At 48.7% G+C, this 19,107-nt stretch overlaps 1 protein-coding gene across 1 annotated transcript in view; it reads right to left on the bottom strand.

Annotated features, from left to right (window-relative positions):
* The window catches only part of Muc4 (mucin 4, cell surface associated), a 49,204-nt gene that overhangs the window by 9,805 nt on the left and 20,292 nt on the right, over window positions 1–19,107 (bottom strand). Inside the window, exons 4-20 of the mRNA XM_021185610.1 lie at window positions 17,730–19,098; window positions 16,587–17,666; window positions 16,232–16,360; window positions 14,392–14,525; window positions 13,462–13,626; window positions 12,393–12,548; window positions 11,168–11,298; window positions 9,636–9,724; window positions 7,769–7,948; window positions 7,427–7,543; window positions 6,619–6,738; window positions 6,106–6,317; window positions 4,848–4,932; window positions 4,323–4,490; window positions 3,787–3,888; window positions 3,203–3,436; window positions 979–1,116 (exon numbers count right to left, since the gene is read on the bottom strand). Of these exons, the coding sequence (XP_021041269.1) occupies window positions 979–1,116; window positions 3,203–3,436; window positions 3,787–3,888; window positions 4,323–4,490; window positions 4,848–4,932; window positions 6,106–6,317; window positions 6,619–6,738; window positions 7,427–7,543; window positions 7,769–7,948; window positions 9,636–9,724; window positions 11,168–11,298; window positions 12,393–12,548; window positions 13,462–13,626; window positions 14,392–14,525; window positions 16,232–16,360; window positions 16,587–17,666; window positions 17,730–19,098 (4,609 nt within the window). The remainder of the gene's footprint in view (window positions 1–978; window positions 1,117–3,202; window positions 3,437–3,786; window positions 3,889–4,322; window positions 4,491–4,847; window positions 4,933–6,105; window positions 6,318–6,618; window positions 6,739–7,426; window positions 7,544–7,768; window positions 7,949–9,635; window positions 9,725–11,167; window positions 11,299–12,392; window positions 12,549–13,461; window positions 13,627–14,391; window positions 14,526–16,231; window positions 16,361–16,586; window positions 17,667–17,729; window positions 19,099–19,107) is intronic.

Raw genomic sequence — 19,107 nt, 5'->3', positions numbered from 1 at the left:
ATAATAAATAAATCTTAAAAAAAAAAAAGCTCAAGGTTCCAGGTTTAAGCCCATCACAGAGGGGAAGTTGGCTAATCATCACATCCAATCAAGCCCATGCTGCCTGCTGCTCGCTTTGCAAGCTTCAGCTCTGCCAGTTTCTTCATTCTTAAACAGCTCAAAGCTTGGCCCATGAATCAGTGCCACCCACGTTCATAGGTCACCATAACTGACACTCAAGACACCCCTCACCACTGCAACAAACATGCCCACAGGTCAGCCTTAATGAAGATAACTCTTCACTTTAGACCCCCCCCCTTTCAAATAATTCTAGGTTGGTTAAAAACCCCCATCACACTTGTTCTGAGGCTGAGCTGGGAGAACCTTAAGTTTGTTTGTTGCCTAGGTTACATAGGAAGCTTCAGACCAGCTTGGGCTACTGTAGAAAGAACCTGTCCCACAGAGAGAAAGAGAGAGAGAGAGAGAGAGACACAGAGAGAGAGACAGAGAGAGAGAGAGAGAGAGAGAGAGAGAGAGAGAGAGAGAGAGAGGAGGGAAAAGAAGAGAGAGAGAACAAGATGAGAGGAGGGGAAAGAAAGAAAAATGTCAGGCTGGAGAGATGGCTCAGCGGTTAAGAGCACTGGTTCCTCTTCCAGAGGTCCTGAGTTTAATTCTCAGCAACCACATGGTGGCTCACAACCATCTGTAACAGGGATCTGTTGCCCTCTTCTGGTGTGTCTGAAGACAGCTACAGTGTACTCACATACATGAAATAAATAAATAAATCTTTTTTTAAAATAACAAGAAAGGAAGGAAGAAAGGAAGAAAGACAAGAAAGGAAGGAAGAAAGGAAGAAAGGAAGAACGAGCAAAATGTCTGTTGGTCTTGAATATTCAAATTTAAAAAAAAAAAAAAGAGGCAGGGCACTGTACAGAATAAAGAGACGTAAGGCAGCCCAAGGTGACTCCTCCCATCCTATTGCCAGCCAAAGATTCATACCAAAGAGCTTGAAGCCACTACATTTCTTGGAGAGGCTGAGTGTGACATCCTTAGAGCTGCTGGTGATCTCAGTGGTCACTGTCTGCCCCTTGTAGGCTTGAATCTTGCTGCTGCAGTTGATAGAGGGTGGGTACTGATCTGAAACAGGAAGCACGGAGACCAGTTATTCACAGGGCGCTCTCCATTCTTCCCTTCCTGCTCTTTCCCCATGACTCTTCCTATGAGTCCTTACCAAGCCTGCGGCCGGCCTCTGGGAGCAGAACTCAGTCTTCCTCTGTGCTCTGCAAATGGTGCCGAGCATGTTGGGTTTGTGCTGCCCACTGTCTAACCTTTAGACTGCCTTTTCCTTTTCTTTTCTTTTTGTATATATTCTTTTAAAATTAGAACTGTATTTTTATTGTGTGTATGTCAATGGATTTGCTTGTATGTACGTGTGTCGGTGTGAAGGTGTTGGATACATTGCAACTGGAGTTACAGATGGTTATGAGCTGCCATGTGGGTGCTAGAAACTGAACCCAGGTCCTCTGGAAGAACGACCACTGATCTTAACCGCTGAGCCATCTCTCCAGCACCTAGTCTCCTGAACAGAATGCCTGCCATGCTGGGCCTTGAGAAAAGATGTCAGTCTTACCCTTGAGAAAAGCTGAAACCCATGAGTGTGGTATGTAGACGGACATTCCATCTTCCCAGAAAGAGAAGTCAAGCTCTCTCAAAGCTCCATATCTCGGAAGCCTGTTATTTCCACCCCATTGCATATTAATAAGTTTCATCAAAAGATTTATTGAGCATGTGATATACAGATGGCCCTAATCTCTATAGCAATGAACAAGTGATAGAAAAAGAGGCCTAAGGGAATTATAAATTATAAGATGCTCTTACTAGTTATAAATGCTAAAAACAAAAATGGAGTGTGAATAAACGTGAAATATAAAACATGGCGGTCCCAGGGCTTAAGAAGGCAGTGGCCTGCCTGTGGCTGTCTGTCGAGAGAGCCTTGCAAGAGAAAGGCATGTGCATAGCAGCCTTATTTATAATATTCAGAAGCTGGAAAGAACCCAGATGTCCCTCAACAGAGAAATGGATACAGGAAATGTGGTACATTTACACAATGAAGTACTACTCAGCTATTAAAAAGAATGAATTTATGAAATTCCTAGGCAAACGGATGGACCTGGAGGGTATCATCCTGAGTGAGGTAACCCAATCACAAAAGAACACACATGATATGTACTCACTGACAAGTGGATATTAGCCCAGAAACTTAGAATACCCAAGATACAAGATACAATTTGCAAAACACATGAAACTCAAGAAGAACGAAGACCAAAATGTGGGCACTTTGCCCCTTCTTAGAATTGGGAACAAAACACCCATGGGAGGAGTTACAGAGACAAAGTTTGGAGCTGAGACGAAAGGATGGACCATCTAGAGACTGCCACACCCAGGGATCCATCCCATAATCAGTCTCCAAACGCTGACACCATTGCATACACCAGCAAGATTTTGCTGAAAGGACTCTGATATAGCTGTCTCTTGTGAGACTATGCCAGGGCCTAGCAAACACAGAAGTGGATGCTCACAGTCAGCTATTGGATGGAACACAGGGCCCCCAATGGAGGAGCTAGAGAAAGTACCCAAGGAGCTAAAGGGGTCTGCAATCCTATAGGTGGAACAACAATATGAACTAACCAGTACCCCCGGAGCTCGTGTCTCTAACTGCATATGTAGCAGAAGATGGCTTAGTCAGCCATCATTGGGAAGAGAGGCCCCTTGGTCTTGCAAACTTTATATGCCTCAATACAGGGGAACGCCAGAGCCAAGAAGTGGGGGTGGGTAGGGAGGGGAGGGGGGGAAGGTATGGGGGACTTTTGGGATAGCATTTGAAATGCAAATGAAGAAAATACCTAATTAAAAAATAAATAAAAATAAAAATAATAAAAAAGGAAAGGCACGTGCAAAGTTTCCAGTGAGCCCAAAAAAGCCAGTGGGGTGGAGGGAGGGGAGGAGAAGGGGGTGTCAGGAAAGGAGTTCTGGGTGGCAGAGTGCATAGGGCAGTAAAGGGAAGTGAATCCCTTGCTGTCCATCAGAGGCCCTGAGGGAGCTGGGAGGATTTGGCCCATTAAAGGAATAAAGATGTGGAGCTTGAGGGAATGCCATGAAATGGGGGTCCTTGCCTGCTCCCCATCTCTGGAAATGTCTCCCTGACCTTCCTTGTGTCACTTACTGAGGGTGTCATTCATATGTTGGAACTCATTAAGGATGGAATTGGTGCTTTGTCCAATAGTTCTGTTTCCCGTGGCCAGGATGTCAAACATGCACTTTCTGTCGCCTTTGCACCCAGAGGCCAAGTCTTCACCCGAGGCACTCTGATTCAACAGTTGAGACAGAAAGATGGGGGTGAAATTGGTAGGCAGCGGATCTGCCCTTATCCCAAGGAGGCCTGTTCCGTTGACGTGCCCTGTAACACAGGAGGTACAAGGGTGGTATGAGACGCCAGTCATATTTCACTTGTGCCCACCCTAGCCCTCTGTATATGGTTTTGTGTGTAAGGTGGTGGCCTGGGAGCTGGTAGGAACAGGATAATTTCAGAGTCTGGAAATCCCTGCTTCAGTGAGTGAAGACCACCCACTCCTTTCCTCCCTTCCTGGAAGAGACATGCAGCTAGGGTGGGAGCAGGGGACAGACATGGGACAGTGGCAAGGTCTTCAGACCTTCCCAAGGATGCATAAGATCCTACAAGCACAAGAGAGACAACACAGCAGCTCCCTCACTGACCTGCCCCAGTGGCCTGAGGACCCCCAGACTCACATGTCATTCCATAGTAGAAAAGGATCTCCTCAGAGCTGTTTGAGGGGATGGTGGAGCCATTGGGCATCCTGAAGTCATCTTCTGGATTGTCATTCCACACTCCTGTGGGACAGAGCAGGAGGTGCGATACCACAGGCTCCCTGTCTCCCAGGGGCATTCAACGGGGCAGCTGCATCTGTCCCAGATCCCAGGAGGTGGGAGAGGACCATGCACTCATCCCTGCCATTGTGCTTTTAAAAAGGAGAAGAAAGCCAAGAAGAATGTGGGGGAAGATGGGAGGAAGGAAGGAGACAAGACTAAAAACAGGATAAGTAGGGAAGGGAAAGGGAGGGGAGGAAGGGGACAGCTGAGCCGCCACTTTCCCCATAGCATCTCCTTCATAATTCCTTAAAAAAAATGCCAAGCAGGAAATTAGCCTAAACAGTATGTGAAGTAGCCCCTCTGTGTGCCCTAAGGGACTGAGGAAGAACTAGGCAGGGCAGGGAAGTCCAAAGGAGGGATAGCTGCCTTGGTATAGTCTGATCTCTGCATCTTACCCAGAAGGCCCTCTGTGTGGTTGCAATATTCCTCTGATAGGCTGGAGGAGGCATGAAGGATGTTGGAGCGAGCAATCACAGAGATAGTCACTGCCCCATCAAAGTTGGCTGAGACTTGGGAGCCATTTTGGGTCAGCAGAACACCGGTGGTATTGAATATGGGCAAGCCTGGAAGACAGGCCAACAAGTGACACAGCAGCCGGCATGCCCCCCTTGGACTCGGCAACAGTGACTCATGACACAGAGGGTACCGGGATATCCCGATCATGCCTCAATTAACGGCCCCACACCATCCAGACCAGCCTCTAGACCCTTCTCCCTTCTGGGGTAGGAAACGTGGAACGCTCTACGCCCAGGCTGGGTGAAGGTCTTCCAGGGGAGCAGTTTAGGGACAGCAGGTGGGACAAACATTACTTTCTGGCTGTTGTAGCCTCTACCCCAGCCCCCACCCTACCCTCCCTGAGCACACCACTCCCGGGGACTGAGGATGTAGAGTGGGGTACATGCTGACATGATGGAGCCTACCTTCAGTGTCTCTGGTGTTAAAGGCCACAGTCTGGTTATTGTATACAACTCGGATTTTGTCACTGGGCTCAAGAAACCACTGAACCTGGGAAAGAATTGGAGGAGGCCTAAGCCCAACCAGCAGGCACAGCAGAGGCCTGGAAATGAGGCCAGACATGCAAACATATCCTTATCATGGGCAGAGAGCTCAGTGGGGGCCAGGCTGTCTCACACCAGCCTTGTGGAGCAGACAGTACCCTTGTCCCCACTGCGTCGTAAGACAACAGTGACATCGAAAGCTCACCGGTAGCCCAGTGATTGTGTCAATGCCAAACAGTAAGAGATGACTATTACTGTATCGTAATTCTGCCACTTCCGGGTTTTACTCTGCTCTCTCCACTATAGATGTGTCCCTTTGTTCCAGGATGTAGGATCACCATGAAAATACATCTCTGGTTATCCCTGCGTGAGTGTTTCCAGAGATATTTAACTGAAAAGAAGGCCAGATATACTCCAAATGTGGGCAGGATTGTTGTGTGGACTGGGGACCCAGACTGAATAAAAAGAATGCTGAGTGCCAGCATTCCTCCCACTGTGACTGCAGACACAATATGTCACAGCCTCCCCAATACTCTTGGTGCCATGATGTGCTGACTTCATCCATAAACCATGAATCAAAAGAAACCCTTTGTCCTAGTTAGAGTTACTACTATTGCTGTGAAGAGACACCAGGACTGGAGCAACCCCGGGAGGGAAGGGTTAATTTGGCTTATGCTTCAACATCACTGTGCATATGAAGGAAGTTAAGACAGGAATTCAAGCCAGGCAGGAACCTGGAGGCAGGAGCTGATGTAGATCCCATGGAGGGATGCTGCTTACTGGCTTGCTCCTCATGGCTTGCTCAGATTGCTTTCTTATAGAACCCAGGACCACGAGGCCAAGGATGGCACCACCCACAATGGGCTGGGCCCTCCCCATCAATCACTAATTATGCAAATGCCCTGCAGGCTTGTCTACAGCCCAACTGTATGGAGGCATTTTCTTAATTGAGGTTCTCTCCTCTCAGTTGATCCCTACTTCAAAGTGACAGAAAATTGTCCAGCATGCCCTTTCTTCCTTTAAGTGGTTCCCTGTCATGTACTTGGGCACAGCAGTGAGAAAAGCAGACAGGGAATCTCCCTCCTTTCTTTGTACTCTTCCTTTTCCAGTGTCCAGCTGACGGTCTCTGAGGGGTTCTGGGGAAGGGATTGCAAGGATACCCTAGGTACCCCTTACTTACTGTGATGGGAGATTTCAAGCTGCTGGTGTTGTATTGAGCCGCAAAGGCAATGAAGTTAGTGGCCTTGGCAGTGCCAGTCTGGGCAGTGCGGCCCTCCAGCAGGAAGGAGGAATTTCTGTCCTGGGCCTGGACCAGCAGGAAGTCCCCCAGCCCGTTGAAGGTGAAGTTGGCGTTGTCCAAAGTAGTGATGTGGGGGTCACCAAATGTCCAAGCTAAAAGAAAGGAGGTTACATGCCAGCCAGTTAGGGCCATGGTCTCTTACTCCCAGCAGGTAAGGGCTTCCATCTCGGTAGACTCGAACTTGGGCAAATTCTCCAGGCATCCAGAATTACCCCCAAAGTCCTCTTCCCTTGTAGTCCCTGGCCTCAGTCCTCACCCCTTTGCAAAAGCCATGTCCAAAGTCCCTCTGTTTGCTGTTAGCTTCACACAAGACCTGTCAACATCATCCCTGTGGCTGCAGTTCTGTTCTAGGAAGTTGGCCCCTTGCTAATCCACCCCAACCATGATGCTCACCGGGCCGTGGGGGCCTGTACCCAGCGCAGCTGACACGGGGCCGCCTAAGCTGGTATCGGACACAGAACGAGGGCTTGTCGTTCCATTGGCAGCACCAGTTCTGCGCCTCCTGCTCCTCGTCTGTGAAGAAGAACAGTTTGTCAGAGGGCGGGGGCCCCGGGGAAGCAACTGGCATGTTTGGAAGAGTATGGTGGTATCAGCGGCAAGAGGAGTCAGGCGTGGCACAGTACATATCCTTCTGCGCCCAAATGGCTGCCAGTGACCAATGATCAAATGACATTGTGCGTCCTCGTTGAGTGAAAGGTGGGGTTATTATTATAGCACATAGTACAAGCCTTCAGAGAGCCAGCGGAAGGGAGACCAGAGATGATGGCATGAAGATTAACTAGAGACTAGAGCAGTCCCCAGGGTGGGCAGATGCAAGCCACCCCGCTCTATTTACCTCTGTGTACCCTGGCTCCCTTGGAAGGTCTCTATGGTGAGGTGATTCTAAGTCTTTCCCCCAAAACATCCTGTTAACATGGGACCAGAGGATAACATCAAAGTAGGCCCTCTTCCTTGGCCTAGAAAGATTCTCCACCTTGGGCTGAGGGCACAAGGCCAAATGAAGGTAGAGGAAGACACATTCTGTCCTAATCTGAGAGACCACAAGGAAGATGGCAGGTTCTGAACTTCTCAAGATCAGGGGACTGAGACCAGAGAGAAAGCATCTGGGAAGCACTGGGATCAAGAGGCTTCATCCGGAAGGTCCTGTAGCCTGTCTGAGAAGAGCCGCGGGCGGGGTTAAGGTCTCCAGGAAGATACTTACCAAACTGCCAAGGACTGTGCATTCTCCAGCCTTCTCGAAACTCTCCCCGGGCACCATAGCTGCAGCACACGCCCCCTCGCCCAGAGGAGAAGCTGCACAGCTGCCTGTCCCACCAACCTGCAAAGAGACCAGACATCCTCAGGTCCAGGGGCTTGTGACAGGTGAGGCGGAAGGGACTGTCTGTGTGTGCGTGTGTGTGTGTGTGTGTGTGTGTGTGTGTGTGTGTTTTGGGGTGCTGTCTCTCTGTGGGGGGAGGGGCTCAGCGTGTCTGGGAGAGGGCAGGACAGGTGTGAGCAGAGGTGATGGCTGGTGGGCTTGTCAAGGGCAGGAAGGAGGCATCACCTGTGTTGATGCGCCAGAACCGAAAGTCCCGTTGTCCCTGCTGCCAGGAGCAAGGGCAGGAAACTGAGCTCCAGCCCCAGCTGGGCTGCTGAGGCTGACTCTCCAGCCACCGCAGGCACTTGAGCCGGTAGTTGGGCCGCTCCTCCCTGTGCAGCCTGTAGACCTGCAGTCCCCGGATGCCTGAGGAACAAGGAAAGCAGTGCTTATGTCAGGACACAGGCTGCAAGCTCAGTTCCAGCTTCAGACACAACGCAAACTCATGGCTGCATCCTCCATCCATGTCCTGCCTCTCTGGATAGCGCTTCCTAGGAGGGGACCCACTTCAGAATGGCAGTGATTTCTCTCCAAACCACCTTGCACATAAGCTCCAAATGCTCAAATCCTGGACCTTAGGGCAAAACTCTGGGACAGGTGCAGGGCAGGGGGCATTACTATGATCCAACTTGACCTGCCTACCTTCTCTCATTCTTCTCTCTCTCTCTCTCTCCTCGCTCTCACCCTCTTGCTTTCTCTCTCTTGCTAGCTCTAGCTCGCTATCACTCTCGGTCATGCCTTCTACTTCCCAAAGCACTTCACTTCCTCCCCTAAAGACATCCATCCACCCAGTCATGCCACCAGACACTCGGTTTCATGACGCACCCTCCCCTTCCCTTTCAGTGGCCGAAACAACCAGGACAGAGGTCCATGCCCAGAAACTAGCTGGAAGCCACAGAGAAGTTGGCATGCTCGTGGGGCCTTACTCTATCACTGTGAGTCTGGGGAAGCCTCTTTTGGGCCCAGACACCATCTTGGAAAGGGAGAAGTAACCAGAAAAATCTTCAGCGGGGTTGTAAAGTTTAAACCTTCAATTCATTGGACGTTTCATATTGTATACACAACTTTAGGGAGAGGAGTGGACTCCAGAGACTTCCCCCATCCCTGAACAAAATATGATCTAAAGTAGGAGATTTTCAACCCTATATCCACATGAATGAAACAACTGTTTTCAGAAGAATAACATTGCTTATAATGCTCTGTACACACACACACACACACACACACACACACTCCATGAGATATCCTAAGACACAGCGGATGTGTCTGATAAAGATCCCTGATGTAACAGAGATGCTCGTCCACAGGGTGGCACCCACCTGTCACCTGACCCAACTTACGTGTCTGATTGCCAAACTTCTTTGTCCCAGATCAAATAGACCTGGCCTCACACTTGCATCTGCCCGACTGACCTCTCCCGAATGCTAGCATGCCCTTTTCTCCATCACATTTTGGAAGCTGACATTTCTTTCCTGTTGGAACCTCTCTATATTAGACTGAGTCTCAGAGGAAGCCCCACAGTTTGCCTCTGGACACTAGGGTCTCCACCATAGTGAATGCTTGTTGAGAGCCAACATAATTGGCCTTCATCCTCTTTCTCTCCATTTTTCTGTCAGTTAACCTACCATCTGGCAGATAGTAAATGCTCAATAAATGTTGACCGAGTGAATGCCAGCCCTTTGCAATATCTCCTGCTAGATCTCTTTAAGGATCTTACTCCAGCTCTGGAATGGGGTATTTATATGTGTTATCCTAACTCCACACCGATCTCCCTTCCTGCAGTGACCTTGTCATCCCCACTCCAGGACCAGAGTGTCTACAGATAGACAGACATTCTGGGTTTGTCTCTTCTACAGAATAAGATTTATAGGGGCTGAGAGTATGAAAAGGTCCAGGCAGGATTAACTGTGGATGACCCTGTAGGTGGTTGGTTTGTGCAGGATGCTCTTCGGGGTGATGGAGAGGTTACATCTGTCTAGGACTGTCATGGCATATGGTATAGAAAGCAAGGGAAGCCTGAAGCCAGCTCATATATGGTGGGTGGCACTTTTACCTAATTTGGAATTCAGGAATCGATCTGGACGGTACTTCTCCATTGCTGGCCGGAATGTCAGCGGGCTGTTTTCAAAATACCCATCTCCACTGCAGGCAAAGGAAAGACTCTCAGGTCTCCGGGTCACACTCAAGCTCTTTGCTCTCATTTTGAAAGAAAGCTACTCATACGTTGAGTTTGTCAGTCATCCCAGCTAGCTCCCGGTCAGCAGCTGGTAGCCCATGGCTCAGTCAGGTGAGCAGCCCAGATTGAACCACAGTCCCAGTACCAAGGGGGAGAAGGAAGAGAAGATGGGTAGGGGCGGGGAGGTTCTGCGTTGTCCCACATCTCATCAGGGAGACATCAGCAGGCTCACTCAGTACACACCGGGTGTGGAAGCCATGGAGTGAGGCCAGATTTCCCTTTGTTTCCTCTGAAGCTATCTAAGGACATACTGCAGGAGGTGCTTCCAGGTCAGTCTCGGGGTCAGGCAGTCACTTTCAGCCCTTGCTTCTGCACTTACTAACTTGGTGATCTGGTCTGACTTTGGGGGGTTTATATCTGGGTGAAAGAGCCTTCCATCGTTTAAGGCTTCAACGCAGTGACATTTTTACATCCCTCACATCTGAGTGGAGACCACATAGAAGGGCCTACCACCTCCACTGTCACAGTGTGGGTCCAGGATGGAAGGAAGTCTGCAGTAGCAGCCTCACTACTACTACAGGAGCATGTCCACAGAAAGCGACTCCTGGTCTTTGCTCTATAGTCACGCAGGCTAGAGGACAAATACATGCATGACGTCTCGGTGGGGTTCACTGAGGACAGTGTGGAATTGCTAGCTGCCTGGGTAATTACATGCTTTCTTCTTTCATTGCACATCAAAAGCCAGTCAAAGCCATGCTAGGCAGGCCAAACACACCCTAATGTAAAAGAAACCCATCTGTGACAACCGCTCAGTAACAGATCATGTGTGACCTTCACAACCAATTGCCACACAAGCTGGCGGCTGGGAGCTGTTCTTTCAGAGGCTGTGGCTCCTTCATGTGCAAGAGCCCACACACAGCCAGCCACGGCCCTTCTCCTCTCTCCTTCCCCATCTAACCTGTGTGGATCACAAATTCCACTCTGGAGGGCCTGTGTTCTGATACCCACTTTGCCACGTTGAAACTCTCTGACTTTGGGCAAATGACTCATCTGCTTGAACCTAGGTTTCCTTACCTATAGGATAAGGATTTTATCTGTAGGATAGTCATCAACTATCGTTGGTGGCTGTGATCACCGAAGAAAACAAACAGTAAATACATAATGTATATGACGTAATAGGTATAATAAGTGGCTACTAGCTGAGAAGTCAGCTAATGTCAGTGGAAAGAAACCAAGGAGGTCAAAGGTTAAAGGACTCTGGTACACAGGTGTTGGAATGGAGACAGTGCCAGGATGAATGGGGGGTTTTCATCAGGAAGAGCTGCGTATTCAAGGATGGGATGGGAGTGTGAGTAGGGCACACTTAGCTCTCACAGTCCAGTGCTGACAGCAAGCCCATCCCGTCTTACCTGGAGAAGCCCATGAGCACCCGGTTGTATGGTTCCTGGGTCACATCCCACCTCATGCCACCGTTCTGGTAGAGAAACAGGGCATAGGATCTGCTCCCATCTGTGGAGAGGATGGCTTGGTAGGTATTGGTCTGGAAGTTGGGGAGAGACAAACGGAGATGTCATTGAGAGATCTGAGGTTTCCTCCCTGGTGTCTCCCACACCTCTGAGCAGACACAGGGATGTCACCTATTCCTGGTCCATCTGGGCTGCACCTACTGCGTGCTTGCTGTGATTAGGGTAACACTTACCCTGGGTGCAGAAGATCTTAGCATGCCCTATTTTCCTTCCTTGTAACTTTTTTTTTCAGGGAGAGGAAATAAAGGGCTGTGGGTTGGGGCTGGAGAGATGGCTGAGTGGTTAAGAGCACTGACTGCTCTTCCAAAGGTCCTGAGTTCAAATCCCAGCAACCACATGTTGGCTCACAACCACCGGTAATGAGATCTGACGCCCTCTTCTGGTGTGTCTGAAGACAGCTACAGTGTACTTATGTATAATAATAAATAAATCTTTGGGCCAGAGCAAGCAGGGACTGAGCGAGCAGAGTTGACCCAAGCGAGAGGGGCCAACTGGAACAAGCGGGGTTGACTGGAACAAGCAGAGGTCCTAAAATTCAATTCCCCACAACCACATGAAGGCTCACAACCATCTGTACAGCTACAGTGTATTCATATACATAAAATAAATACATAAATCTTTTTTTAAAGGGCTGCAATCCAGTTAAAAGAAGGCTTGTAAGAGAGATGCAGGAACCTTAGAGGTTAGATAAGACCATAGAGCTGAGAGGATCTCCTTATGTCTCCCTCTGGACATGTAAGGACATTGTCCAGGTGTCCCCTCCACTTGTGTGGTATGGAGGACTTACATGTGCCCTATCTATGCAAAGTAGGTAGCTGGTAAACTGTTTGAGTGCCCCGTACTGATATTTCACTATAGCAAAGGACTCGTGTAAGGCATATGACGTCGTCAGTCACCAGACATTCTTGCCTGTAAACGCAGCTGTTGTTTCTGAGGTAAGGCAGGCCTGGCCCACTGTGGGCACTCAGTAGATCATGCTCTCGAGGGATGCTATAAGCAGCAATTTTTTTCTCCAGCCAGGGTAGTCTTGGAAAGATAGCTCCCACATAGGATAATGGTATGTTCGACTCCCAGAAGGGCCACAGGAGCCGTTCCATGATCCACTCACCCCAAAGCTCTCTTGGGCAGTATAGGCAGGAACATTGACCCAGGTGACCTTCAGTGTCCACTTGGCTCTGAAGTCCCAGCCCCTTGTGAAATCGTTAATCAAAGTCTCCACCTCCCGGATTAGCTGATGGTGTTCATTGTAAAATGTGACATATTCCTAGGAAAGGAAGGTAGGTAAGAACAAGGAAGTGAGGGTCCCTTAAATGCCCATAAAGCAGTGATTCCCAACCTGAGGGTCATGACCCTTTTGGCGGGGAGGGGCAGGTCAAACGACCCTTTAACAACGGTCACATATCAGATATTTACATTATGACTTATCACAGTAGCAAACTTACAGGTATGAAGTAGCAATGGCATGATACAAGGAACCATATTAAAGGATCACAGCATTAGCAGGATTGAAAATTGCTGCCCTAAGGGGTCCCCGCTTCCTGCATGGGGATGCTCATCACTTCTGACTACCTGTACATCTTTTTCCCAAGTGTGAATTTTTACAAACCCTTTTGATTTTAAAATCAAGGAGAATCTGGGACATGTGAACTAGAGGGGCCCTATCCAGAAATTCAAGCCTTATGGAATTGAATTGATACATCCCTTAGTTTAAAACAGCTTGCATGGTATGACCATTTGTGTCTATTTTTACATTCCCATGTCTAGCTTGTAACTCCTTAAAGACAGATGCAGGTCTGTCCATCTTTGAAACCGAGGTAGAGCTTTGTCAGCGGCAGGCACACAAAACTTATTTGCTATGACAGCCTCTGCTCTGCACATTCACAGGCTGGCATTGTTAACTTAATTCAGGAGTGTTGGTGCGGCTGGGACAGGGTTCTGCTGGACTCAACCTCTGTCCCTGTCACCTGCAGGTCTTTACATGGTTGGAGTAGGGTGTTCCAGAGTCTATTTAGCATTCTTCCTCAGCTCCCTCTGCACCCTGTATTTAAACTTCAGTCCTTTTCCATGAAAATCACATTCCATGGGATACAATGCCCTTGATGTGCTCTTGACATGACCTTGATCCCTCCAGGCAGGATGCTGGGAGTTACTGACTGCCAAGGACTTGAATGACCCACCTGGTAAAATATGGCTCCCCTGGAGCTAGAGAAATCAGCATCAGCCCAGAACGGGGCCACCATGGCTACGCGCTCCCTTCCAGTGAAGCCTCTTTGAGGTGGGTTGGGGTAGGAGAAGACGTCGTAGTCTGATTCTGGGAAAATGATCTGACCATTATCTGTAACCTGAGCACAAGGGTTCTTGGTTAGGGAGGAATGAGGGAAGGGTTATCCTAGTCTAGGGCCAGTTCCTCAGAAGAGCTCCCCTTAAAAGCCCGTCTGTGCAGAGGGTTTGAGGTATCAACCTTGACGGCCCCCTTGTGCACTTTTAGCCTTCCAGGAGAACTCAAAACTTAGCAACTTCACAAATACTCATCCCTATCAGGACATTCCCACATCAGTCCAAAGTAGTAGGCGGTGTTTGGCCTGCATCCAGGCTTGCCTCAGAGCAAAGCCTTCTTGGTAAAGTGTCTCACCCTTTCTTGAAGCTTGTGACATATCAGATGAGGGTAAAGGGGTCAATGTCCTCATTTCCCTTACTGTGCTGAGCTCTCATTGGGTGTCCCTACTCCTGTCCCTGAGGGCAAGAAAAGCCAGGGTTGCTGTTCCCAGGGAATCAGGAAGTAACCCAGGGAAATAGAAATGGTGAGAACCAATCAAGTTTCTAAGCTTAGCTTCTTCCTCAGTAAAAAAAAAAAAAAAAAAAAAAAAAAAATCTGTGACGCAGCCACGATCCCTTTTACCAGGGTAAGGATGTTTTTTTCCACATGGGCAGGGAGGTGTGGCTTCCCACAACTAGAAACTCTGACATAAAAGAAGGCTACAAAAGTGTTGTACAGCAAAGTGACCTCCATTCTTTCTTCTGCTATGTCATGGGCCATCTCTGCAGAGAAACAGGGCCCAAAGAACACAGGCCACAGACGTGACCCAAGGCTACAGTCAGAGACTCACGTAGAAGGAATCCCGCAGGGAGGAGCCGAGGGGAAAGCCAATCAGGATCTTGAAGACTGGTGAGTTAAAATCCACAGTCCTGGCAAACAAATTCTGGTCTCCGACTTCAGACCCGTAGGGGAAGAGGGAAATGCCTAGACAAGGACAGAGGAGAGAGCAGAGTCCTTGAGGGTCATCCCTCCTTTCAGGTTCAGGAGGACCCTGAGAGAGCTTCCCCTAACCTGTCTCCTCTTTCAGAAGCAACTCCCGTAGATCTTACACTTCGTTCTACCTCTCTATACACATCTGTTTACTTCTCAGCTGGAACCCTCATCATCCCTCAGGTTAGAGCATCCGGATATAACCATCCTGATGTTAGGATATCACCATAGGATACCTTATGACTGGGAAGTCAAAACTACTAAAGGGCGAAAAGACGAAAAAAGACAAAACTCCAAAACAGCAAAGACTAGTCACTTAAAGACCTTTTCATAAAATGACACCTATTTCCTACAGCGGTACTTCTTCAGATAAACTTGAAGACACTCCCACCCACCCCCGAATTGCCCAAGGCCACCCTGTATGTCCTCAGATTCCAGTTTGGGAAACTATGTCTTAAGTGTTTCCCACATGGGTCTAACCCTATACTACATGGCCTTGATTGGCTTAGCACAGTCTCTTGGCTTCCTCACTGATGCCTCAATTGACCCTCCAGGTTTATCCATACCAGCCACCACTGTGTAGAGCTGTATCTTCCCTGATTCCCTTACCTACTCAGTTCCTGGACAATGCCAAATACTTTGGAGTTCTCCACCCAACTCAAAACAAGGACGATCATTTCACTCCCGTGGCTTTACTCCATCTGCTCAGACCATTGGCCTATCTAGGGTGCTCTCCCTCTCCGCTAGTTATCACCAGGGAGCCTCCTGTCCACCGTTACCCTACTCCCATATCCCTTACGGGCTCTTCAGTGTTTGTCTCTAGTATCCTGGTCTTTCATCAGTGGACCAGTTCATCAGCCCTTGAATATTTTCCTATTTCCACCACCCAGCACAAAATAGCATTCAGTACCCAGTTTTGGGGCTGTCTCCTTGTTCCCTGTAATCTCTAATCCTAGAGAGCAGAGAGTGTGAGGAAGCAGGATGAGAGTGAGCATTCATCCCTCATCTCTCTAGCACACTGGTTCTCAACCGTCCTAATGCTGTGACCCTTCAATACAGTCCCTCAGGCTGTAGTGACCCCAACCACAAAATTATTTTTTTCTTCTCCTTTTCTTTCTTTCTTTCTTTCTTTCTTTCTTTCTTTCTTTCTTTTTTTTTTTTTTTTTTTGGTTTTTAGAGACAGGATTTCTTTGTGTAGTTCTGGCTGTCCTGGAACAAACTCTATAGACCAGGCTGGCCTTGAACTCAGAAATCTACCTGCCTCTGCCTCCCAAGTGCTGGGATTAAAGGCATGTGCCACCACTGACCGGCCACAAAATTATTTTTGTTGCTACTTCATAACTGTAATTTTGCTACTGTTAAGAATCACAATGCAAATATCTGTGTTTTCTGATGATCTTAGGCAACACCTGTGAAAGGGTTGTTTGACCCCCCAAATTGTCATGATCCCCCAAATTGTCATGATTCCCCAAATTGTCATGATCCACAGGTTGAGAACTACTGGTCTAGAGGAACCACAGGGAAAAGGGTGGATTATTTGTGGCGTGGATAGAACACACTACAAATTAAAAAAAAAAAAGGATCCCTCAGCTACACACACGGACCTAGATTAGCAAGTGCAGTCTAGCAACCACAGCTACAGCCTTCCCATTCGGCTCAGGTAGAAGACACCGGGGTTCTACCTCATTGGTATCACTTACCCTGATCTGGTAAAAGAGAAGGCAGGGGCACTGTTGACCTGGAGGCTGTGGTTGGGCTGTGGGTAGTAAGGGTCCAGGAGGTGGCTGAGACTGTTGTGTTTCTGTCATTGTCTGTCTTCGTAGTCAATCCTGGACATGTAGGGGTAGAAGATAGGAGTGGGTTTTACATCTGAGAGCATGAGAGTCACAGAAAATGAGAAGCTTGGAGAGACAGCTAAAATGTTTATCTCTATGCTGGTCAACAGCCAGGGCCTCCATGCATAAGAAAAGGCGGCAGGAAGAATGGAGGGCCAGTCACCATTCACCACTGGGATACCTCCTCACCCTTGCCTGTAATGCTAGGTAGCTGACTCACCTGAGGAGGATGACACATGAGAAAAGGTCTCTGTCACAGTGGGTCCAGGTGAAGAGGCAAGATGCTTTTCTGAGGTCACTTCTGTGAGGATGCTAGTTTGAGACGTGCTGGGTGTCCCCGTGCCATCAGTCCGGTGACTCTGAGAATGTGCGGACAATGGCTGAGCAGGGGTGCTATGCACTACTGTGGACTGTCCAGCTAGACTTGTGCTTGTGACTCTGGATGTGAACACACCGAGGCTTCCAGTTACAGCTGTGTGCCCTGTGTTTCCTGAGGTGGTGGTGAGGATGCCTGATGTGGATGCAGGTGAGGTATTCCTGACAGGAGTAGGTAGGGTAGTTATTGTCACTGAGGAGGACTTTCCCCAAGACACCGTTTGCGATTCAGTGGATCCCCTTGAGAATGATAAAAGAGTTGATGTGGTCACCACTGTAGAGGAGATATTCTGAGGTTGGCTGCTGGTCTCCATGCTTCCAGTGTGTTGTCTCTGAGGAAGTGATGTTAATTCCTGTGTAGAAGTGCTGAGCATTGACACTGTTGACATATTCTGGGATGAAGGTGTCGGTGAGACCTGTAGAGTGTCAGGTGTAGAACCATGAGTAGTTATTGCACTTGTGTGTCCTGTGTCTACTGAGGTACTTTGAGTGGAGGATTTTGTGGTTAACATGTGTGTTGTACTTGGAGCTGAAGTGCTCATGCTGGAAGCATGTGAGGTGGTTGTCTCGCCAGGAGTGATTGTTCTTTGGGAACTTGTCTCTGTCTNAATTTGGTCACGTGAGGAGGCTGAAGGAGTTGATGTGGTCACCTCTGGGGTGGTGGTAGTTTGAGGATTGCTGCTGGTCCCCTTGCTTCCAAAGTATTGGCTCTGAGGAAGGGTTGACAATTTGTGAGAAGAAGTGATGTGTGCTGACACTGTTGACATGTTCTGGGATGAAGGTGAGATCTGTGTGGTTGCAGGTGTAGAACCTTGAGTCCTTACTGCTGTTGTGTGTCCTGAGTATACTGAGGTACTTTGAGTGGAGGATTTTGTGGTTAACATGTGTGTTGTACTTGGAGCTGAACTGCTTATGCTGGGAGCATGTGAGGTGGTTGTCTNTAACATGTGTGTTGTACTTGGAGCTGAACTGCTTATGCTGGGAGCATGTGAGGTGGTTGTCTCCCCAGGAGAGACTGTTCTTTGGGAACTTGTCTCTGTCTTAATTTGGTCATGAGAGGTGGCTGAAGGAGTTGATGTGGTCACCTCTGTGGTGGTGGTAGTTTGAGGATTGCTGCTGGTCCCCTTGCTTCCAGTGTGCTGGCTCTGAGGATGGGTTGACAATTTGTGAGTAGAGGTGATGGGTGTTGACAGTGTTGACATATTCTGGGATAAATGTGTCAATGAGGTCTGTGTGGTGGCAGGTGTAGAACCTTGAGTCCTTACTGCTGTTGTGTGTCTTGGGTCTACTGAGGTACTTTGAGTGGAGGATGTTGTGGATAACATGTGTGTGTGTGTTGTACTTGGAGCTGAACTGCTTATACTGGAAGCATGTGAGGTGGTTGTCTCCCCAGGAGAGATTGTTCTTTGAGAACTTGCCTCTGTCTTAATTTGGTCATGGGAGGTGGCAGATGGAGTTGATGTGGTTACCTCTGGGGTGGTGGTAGTTTGAGGATTTCTGTTGGTCTCCTTGCTTCTAGTGTGTTGGCTCTGAGGAAAGGTTGACAAAATTTGAGTTGACGTGATGGGTGCTGACACTGTTGACATGTTCTGGGATGAAGGTGTCAGTGATGTCTGTGTGGTGGCAGGTGTAGAACCTTGAGTCCTTACTGCTGTTGTGTGTCTTGTGTCTCCTGAGGTACTTTTAGTGGAGGATGTTGTGGATAACATGTGTGTTGTACTTGGAGCTGAGCTGCTCATGATGGGAGCATGTGAGGTGGTTGTCTCCCCCGGAGAGATTGTTCTTTGGGAACTTGTCTCTGTCTTAATTTGGTCAGGAGAGGTGGCTGAAGGAGTTGATGTGGTCACCTCTGGGGTGGTGGTAGTTGGAGGATTGCTGTTGGTCCCCTTGCTTCCAGTGTATTGGCTCTGAGGAAGGGTTGACAATTTGTGAGTAGAAGTGATGGGTGCTGACACTGTTGACATAATCTGGGATGAAGGTGAGATCTGTGTGGTTGCAGGTGTAGAACCTTGAGTCCTTACTGCTGTTGTGTGTCCTGTGTATACTGAGGTACTTTGAGTAGAGGATGTTGTGGATAACATGTGTGTTGTACTTGGTGCTGAACTGCTCAAGCTGGAAGCATGTGAGGTGGTTGTCTCCCCAGGAGAGATTTTTCTTTGGGAACTTGTCTCTGTTTGAATTTGGTCACGTGAGGAGGCTGAAAGAGTTGATGTGGTCACCTCTGGGGTGGTGGTAGTTTGAGGATTGCTGCTGGTCCCCTTGCTTCCAGTGTGNTGGCTCTGAGGAAGGGTTGACAATTCTTGAGTAGAAGTGATGGGTGTTGACACTGTTGACATATTCTGGGATGATGGTGAGACCTGTGTGGT

Source organism: Mus caroli, chromosome 16 (genome assembly GCF_900094665.2).
Source record: "Mus caroli chromosome 16, CAROLI_EIJ_v1.1, whole genome shotgun sequence".
In the NCBI taxonomy this organism is placed as follows: domain Eukaryota; kingdom Metazoa; phylum Chordata; class Mammalia; order Rodentia; family Muridae; genus Mus; species Mus caroli.
The sequence above is the reverse complement of the archived record's forward strand: the minus strand, read 5'-3'. Positions and strand labels throughout refer to the sequence as shown.